Source organism: Lolium perenne, chromosome 5 (genome assembly GCF_019359855.2).
Source record: "Lolium perenne isolate Kyuss_39 chromosome 5, Kyuss_2.0, whole genome shotgun sequence".
Lineage (NCBI taxonomy): Eukaryota > Viridiplantae > Streptophyta > Magnoliopsida > Poales > Poaceae > Lolium > Lolium perenne.
In genome coordinates this window covers 669959-677738 of record NC_067248.2, presented here as the reverse complement: position 1 = coordinate 677738, position 7780 = coordinate 669959, and the positions used below count along the sequence as shown (strand labels likewise).

The following is a 7780-nucleotide window of genomic DNA, read 5'->3' as shown; positions in this document are numbered from 1 at the left end:
CGCTATGCCGGTCCTGGCGTGACTTCCTGCAGATTGCCTTGTCGGTGCGAGCCATGGCCGGCAACGCATTACCGAGTGAAATGCATCAGCACTCCCTGAAATTACCGGCTACGTCTAAAACAGTCCTTAAAGTCAGGATTTGCCTTAATTCAGTCCTCTAACTTGCTCCGAATGTTCATCTACAGTCCAAAATACAAAGGTCCACCGTATAATGCTGATGTGGCATGTAATCGGGCCCACAGTGACAATTACAAGCTGGCCCACAACAACACCTGAGCTGCCTTACGTGTGAATCCACTTGTCAATGACGGAGGAAGAAAAATATAAAAATTATGACACAAGGCAAGATTCGAACTAACGTCCATGTTACTGCAGCCCAACAAGCAAACCACCACAAACGATTCCGCTTTGCGTTTCTTACAAGGACGCTGATTATCTATTATCTTTCATTTAATTTGACCAACTGCCAGCCATTTTTTTTATTGAAATGTTGCACGTCTATGAACTATAATAAATGACTTCCCTCTCGGAAAGATACTCCCACTTGTTGTCGGTAGTATTTAAATTAGGATTTTGCAATAAATTGGGTGTTCCTCAATACAATGGTTTTGATTATACAAAAAAAATTACATGTGTTTGAGTACCAAGGAAATGGTTATTGGATATAAAATTTTCTTCAATAGTTGAATATATGTCGAGCGGCACATTCTATGCCGAGATCCGCACCGGCGGCGCTCGCCTCACCCTTGGCACCTTCGACACCGTCGAGCAGGCGGTGCGCGCCTACGACGCGGCGGCATGGCGCCTCAGGCGTCCCTGCAAGCAGCTCAACTTCAAGAACTGTGAGCCGCTTGCGGAGGCGGAGTTCTTGTCTGGCTTCGATAGCCTCGTCACAGCCGAGCAACGTCGCCGCCGCCAGCAGCTTCAGTGTCACCTCGCCATTGCGAAAGTGGATGAACGCGCCATGAAGGCGACGGCCGCCGCCTTCCCGCAGGATGTCCTCGATGAGCGTGCCTTCTACGCGCAGAAGAACACGAAGCGCATGATGGAGAAGGAGAATGAGAGAATTCACGCGCGCAAGCGATTCATCAAGGCACAGGAAGCTGGCCAGACGACCATCGACGAAAAAGATGAACGTTGGGCGGATTTGGTCTTGACTAAGCTGTCAGAGTCGACGGGTACGGACTATGAATTCTCCGATTTTTAGATGTACCGTACCCGTTTAATTATCATTCTTGTTGTCCTTTTAAAATATATCTTTAGTAGTATATTTAATTCTAATTTTAATCATATGTATGCAAAACTTGTTCTTGGGGTTGTATTTTACAGCGTCTGGTAAAAGGTTGTTTTCGCTGTGTATTTTTTCAAGCGTCTGAAGAGAAAAATCTGAAGACACGCTCGCGCCTAAAAATGTGAAAATGGGCGCTGTATAATTTTTTTGGCACTCCAGGTGCGCGTTGAACATCTCCATCTCCATCTCCACTACTTTAAAAGAGCGAGAGCGTCCCATCCAACAAATCTTAACCGTTAAATGACCCGCATCGTACGGTCCAGATTGATTCCATATTTGACGGAGCGGAACACCCCGTCCCCATCTCGGACAGTCGGACCACACCTCTCGCAGATCTTGCTTTCTTCTTTTTCCCCGTCCCACCCTCACAACCTGCGCCAGACCAGCGGCTCGAAGGAACCGCCGCCACCGCGGTCTTCCTGGGCACGCCGTAGTAGCTGCGATTGACCACCAGCCTTCCAGATCCGAGGACCACCGCTGCCGAGGTTGATCGCCGGCCTCTCGATCCGAGGAATCCCCCGCTCCTAGGCTGGGGCGCCCACACCATGACGACGGATTCCGCTGTGCGCGACGCAGCAGAAACGATCTGGCAACGTTGATCTAGGTCCGGACAGATCCAGTCTACCATTACTAACACCTACGACGTACTATGGTTGTTGTGGTGCTCCATCAGCAATGGAACCCGAGTCCCTCTACTCCGAGGTTTGGCATTTCTCTACTTACGATTCATGAATGCCTACTCTTAGCTGTGCTTAGATTGCTTTTCTAGGATTCCATGAATAGGCTGTTCCCCATAGAGCTGAAGTATAGTACATTCAGAGGGTGTCAACGTTCACAACGCTAGCATTTATGGTCCTGTAAACCAACAGGTTTCTTCAAATGCTCAACGTTTTGTTCCACAGGTAGATGGATATTGTTCATTTCATTTTTTATATGAGGTTGGTTCACAGCTACCATTTGCACGGATAAATATTCATAATAAAAAGCTATGTAAAGCTGATCCGAGTATAATTTTTTAGTCTCCAGGACCATTATCAGATAACCTCTTCCCGTCAGTTATTATGTACTCCCTCCAGCCCTTTTTTACAGATTTAATGAAAATATAGGCTAAAATATATCTTGATTCATTGAACCTACAACAAGTATTTAGGGCGAGGGAGTAGTAATTTTTGCAGGTGTTGGCAATGTATATATTGCTATGCAGATGTTGAAATAGCTTAGGTACAACAAAATAAGATTGGAGAAGTAACTTTCTTGAACGGAGCAATTGAACCAACATGTCTTTTTACATTGGTATGTTAGCTATGTAGTTCTCTCTATTGTTCGGTCTGATTTTATCTTGATCAACTGGGTGTGTCTTTTTCGCGGTATGATGAATGTGGCCTGGGTACAGATCTAGCAAAAAATCGTGGCTTTCAGACACAGCAGAATATTCTTTAAAATCATAAGTATTTCAATGCTGGAGATTTAGCCTAATTTTCCTTTTTCAAACAAAGATTTAGCTTATTCTTTTCATTGATGCTAATCATTTTCAAAATAGAATGATCTTTTATCTCATATCTCCATCGAGTTATACATGAAAAATAGGTGTTTTATAGACGCTCCCATTGATTCATGAGTATTCGCAACTATTTGAAAAATGGGAATTTACCACGAAGGAAAAAGTACGGCCTGTGTTATGAAAGTGTCAAGCAAGAGTTACTTCGTATTTCTGAATCGTTGTTTTCCTTCAGAGTTTACTAAACTCTTTTTTTTAAAATCTTTTGTAGGAGAGATGGACCGAAAGATTTGGCTTTGCAGGGACCAACATCTACACTGAGATTCTCAAGCACGCCACTCCTGTAGACAGGTATATATGAGTATTGAGTATTGTTAGTGTGTACATGTACATTTACATCTAAATTCCAATTACAAAGGTTTTTCTTGCGTTCTTATTTTTGTGTATTCCCATACCCTAATGTTATACTTCCTTCATTCCAGATGAAACACGTAGAAGCTTATTTTGGTTTGGCATGGTCCTGCCCTTGACGGCGTCGTCCGCCGCCGCCCCGCATACTCATCCCACAGGCTCGCTGCCTCCGCCTGCGAACACTGGGTCCTTGCACGCTCGACGCCGCCGACATGAACACCAGCTCTCTGAAGCTGTTACCTGGAGCTAAAGGTAGACTTTCTGTTTTCCTCAATCTTTCCCCAGTTGCATTGTTCTGTTCATGGTGCCAAATAGTGCATTGTTGTGTTCATTCATTGGTCCATTTCACTTCTATACTGGTATATATCCAAATAGTGCAGTGTTGTAGCTTCTATTGGTTCAGATTGGTTCAGCTTAGTTCATATTTTGTTTGTCTATGTTTGTGTACTTGCTGTATGACAAACTAAGGAAGCTGGGCTTCAGTCGTTTAGATTGGTTCTTCTGCATTCCTTCAGATCGCGCAGCTACTTCTATTTACAAATCTGAACTGCTACTCCTCAATACTACTTATGTTTACACGAGTTGTGTATGTACCAAATTTCAACTTCTCAGATTCAAAGTTATGCATGAACCAAATCTGAACTACTACTTCTGTTTACACGAGCTCGGTATGTACAGGGGTACAACTTGCGCTCAGTAATGCAGGTTTGAACCAAAATGAATTCTGGACTTTTTTAATTCGAAAACGCTGATCTGCTCTGTTCGTTAAGTCCTCATAGTTTTGAATGTGAAATTGACAGTAAACAACATTTAATCTGTGTCACTATAGCGTGTTCTTCTTAGTTATTACCCTTCTATATGATTGATGTAGTATGGGAGGTTTAAAAGAAAGATAGCTATTGAATATTTGACCAAAGATTTATTCGCGGTATTTAGTTTTGATATTCAAGTTGGCTTATTACAGATTTCGAATTTGATCTAACTTTCATTGATTTGATGTAAAGCTACAGGTAAGTCTCCACTCTCTTTATTAATGTAGATATATATGCTCCCCACTTATGGGATCTCACGGTATCATTCCTTATGTATGTAAAAAAATCATTAAGAAGGATAGGAGACATGCATTGTGAAGCCTAAATTTTTCCGGAAATGCAATTTTGATCTCAGGTGCATATGCTCCTGCTACAGAGAAAAACATTTTAAAATATCACAAAAAATACGAACACAAATTTCACGCGTATATGTCAACAATCCATATGTGTATGCCAAGTTTCGCGCGAAACCGGTAGGTTTGGTGTCCTGTGTAAAAATGACAAGCAAAACGTCTTGTGAAGAGCTTATATTTAGCACCAAATTTTAACTTTTTTGCACATGACACAAAAAGTATTGATTTTTCGTGAAACGACTTTGCAAACACATAGAACATCAAGATGTATCCGTAACATTTTTTATCGGATTTTTTTGACATTATATAATATGTTGAAATTTAATTTTAAAAACCAGGTGCATGTGCTCCCGGGAGCAGAAACAGCATGTCCAAATTTTTCAGGATTTATACGGATCTTAAAACTGAACCTTATTGGCAATGTTCATATGCTATTTCTGGAAGTGCTAAGAGTAGAGGTGCATGAAATTTTTCTTTCAAGTTGAACCATCCAACATTTACTTTTATTCGATTGTTCATAACGGTTTCTTTTTCCTGCAAGAACGCGAGGCAACGTTCAGATAAAATTAAGGGATTGAGTTTTCTGTAAATTTCTCAACCAAATGAATATTAAATAATCACCAATACACTTTGTGCCAATTTTTTGTGCCTTTGCAATGTTGTCCCAGGAGTAGTGGTGGTAGATCGTAATCATAAGCTGTTTTCCATCACATTGTCGTTATTTAAATAGTGTTTTTCTGTTTGCTGGAAACTTTATGGTAATACATCTAAAAGCTCATTAAATATATCCAACCCTTCTTTTGAGAGGAAAATGAGAACCTTTGGTGCCATCAGTGATAGAAAACATTATTTGTCCAATGAATATATATTTTAAGTTTGTGTGATACACTTTTTATTATTGACATTCTTTCTTGCTATCTTCGACCTTTTCTGAATGTTTGGTAGCTCTGAGAAGTTAACAGGTTGCTATTCTTTCTTACTAGCTTCTGGGACCTGTAATGGTATTATTAGATTGTCTTCATAGGCAATCTTTTATGCATTCTACTGAAACGGGACTTTTTTTTTGAACAGGGGATCGGGGTCTAGAAAGACCCCGAAGAAGCTGCATTAACTCGGTGGGTACATTTTACAGTACAGGCCCTGAAAGAAAGAAGCTTGAAAGCAGGCCAGGAAATTTACACAGAGGACCCTAAAAAGAAAATTGCAAACGCCATCCAGTCCCAGAAGATCCTCTTCTCCACCGCTGCTTGAATCCCGTCGCCGGCCGGCCTTTTCGCGTCGGGGACATACCACTTGACGCAGGTAGAACGGGGAACTCCGGCCGGAACTCAACTTGAAAGGCCTCCTTGACGGCACACCGGCCTGGAGGTTGATGGAGGAGCTGCGCCACACGCAGCATCCCAGCGCGGAGTGGCCGCATCGGCCTAGAGTAACAGCGGCGCCAAATTGCCGCCGTTTAGAAGCTCCGCAGGTTGCAGCCAACAAGATCCCCGGCCATCCAGCTCGAGAAAGAATACACATCCGCCACCATCCTTGCCATCCACCTCCTCGGTGGCCTGAAGAAGACGGCTGCAGACACACATCTTCTCGATCTGAATCACCACCAAATACGAGCTTATTGGAGGAGATCCCAGCGCCGCCGCCACGCTCCGCCTCCGGCTCTGTCCTCCAGAGTGCCACAAAGGAAGCGACGAACACCAGGAGTCGCTGGAACTGGCTCGCGCAAACCAGCGACTCACTCCAGTCGAGCACAAGGCCCAAACTCCATAAAGGTAGCCCTAAACTAGAACCTAGCCTACTATTTACAGAGGAGCCAGACCACCTAAACCTTCTCTTCGCCGGCCAGCATCGCCGCCGGAGAGAGGAGGCCAGGGAGGAGGAGGAAGCGACTCTCAACTAGGGCGATAAGGGAGAGGAGACAGGGTGAACTGATCGAGTCCGGTGAAACAGACTGATGTAGCTAAATCTCCCCATCCTTCTAAGTTCCCTCACTTTCTTTTATATGCGATGATTGTTTAGGGTGTTTGAACGTCTTGCAATTGGTTTTTCTCATTAGTTGTAACATAAAACTGAATCCTTTCCCTAGGATTTTTTTTGACGGATTCCCTGAATTTGGATATAAGTAAAACTTGAAATGTACTTCTCTCGGTAGCTAAATATTGTTAGTTTTACGTGTGCTAATTACAACTTCGTCGCTTTCCCAATTGGTACACAGAGGCATTGCCCTTAGATACACGTTATTTTTTGGCTTTCTTAATTTTTTGATGGACTATTATACAATTGTTTATAGAGTCATGGAAGAAAACAAAAATCTTTAGTTCTTAATGGTCACTTATTTTGCGCTGCCAGTAGTTCTTGCATGTGAAGTTGGGGATTTTGTCATTTTGTTAGTGTAAGCAGGAAACACTGCTAACGGGAGCCCGTGTTAGAAATTGCGCAAGTGATTCAGTTCCATAATGTTGGTTCATAAATTTACCTCAAGTTCTTTTTCAGCTTGTCATGCTATGATAACCTCTTTAAAAAGTAGTTACATGACGATGCCATCCCTCTACTTCAGTTCAGTTTGTTTGTGTAGATATGAACTATTTATTTTGATACAGTAAATCTCTTCCCGCATCCAGGCCAGGATTTGAGCAGCGGTCTAGAAGATGGAGCTCACCAACCACTCTCTGCAGTATGAAGTTGCTAAGTCAGTTGGTTGTTGCTGAGTTATAAAATTATCTTCTCATATTGGTGTTGGATCTGTTCCTGGTTTTCCTTGGTCAGACTCTTGGCATTCAAAGGAATTTGTAATATTGTGTTGATGATGTCATGTGAAATAATCACACCTCGAGACCAAATAGAAGTGGTAGATCTATTTTTGGACCCATGAAAACCTTACATACTTACTTATTAAAGGATATAGTTGACACATTTTATAATTATATTCTTATATTGATATAAAGACGTGCGTTGCACGTGCCCCTTTACTAGTGCTCTTAAGCGAACTTTAACTTCGTGGCTAACGTGTGTGGTACTGTGAGCTCGAGTGTACGGTCGTGAGGAACGTTGTAGCTTTATTTTTGTTCTTCATCATTGACAAGTGGACCCACACGTAGGGCAGATTAGATGTTGTTCTGGGCCAGCCTGGAATGCAACTGTGGGCCTGATTCGATGACACATCAGAGGCATACGCTGGTCAATGTATTTTGGACCGTAGATGAACATTTGAAGCAAATTAGAGGATTGCAATGAGGCAAGCCCTGAGTTTGAGGACCGTTTTAGACATAGACGGCAATTTCGAGGACTGTTGATGCATTTCACTCTGCATTACCTCACCCCTCTCGCCGGCCTGCACTTTGTCTTTGCGGCCACGTAGCTCTGGGGTTTGTGAACTAAAAAAATTATCCCTTTTGAAATATCGTCATGCATTGTT

General features: G+C 42.6%; 1 protein-coding gene and 1 long non-coding RNA gene across 2 annotated transcripts; both read left to right on the top strand.

Moving 5' to 3' along the window:
* Positions 1-691: 691 nt before the first annotated feature.
* Positions 692-1207, top strand: LOC139831181 (uncharacterized). The gene has a single exon (XM_071820539.1). It carries the CDS (start codon positions 692-694, stop codon positions 1205-1207), a length of 516 nt encoding a protein of 171 aa, XP_071676640.1.
* A 416-nt stretch (positions 1208-1623) lies between these two features.
* LOC127319752 (uncharacterized) lies at positions 1624-7208 on the top strand. Its single transcript, XR_007862667.2, has 4 exons — positions 1624-1993; positions 3061-3140; positions 3272-3452; positions 5437-7208. It is a non-coding gene; the product is annotated as an uncharacterized lncRNA (long non-coding RNA).
* The last annotated feature ends 572 nt before the right edge of the window (positions 7209-7780 follow it).

What these genes read in the sequence shown, in the direction of transcription:
- LOC139831181 (XM_071820539.1), top strand. Translation starts at nt 692, where the DNA reads ATGTCGAGCGGCACATTCTATGCCGAGATCCGCACCGGCGGCGCTCGC.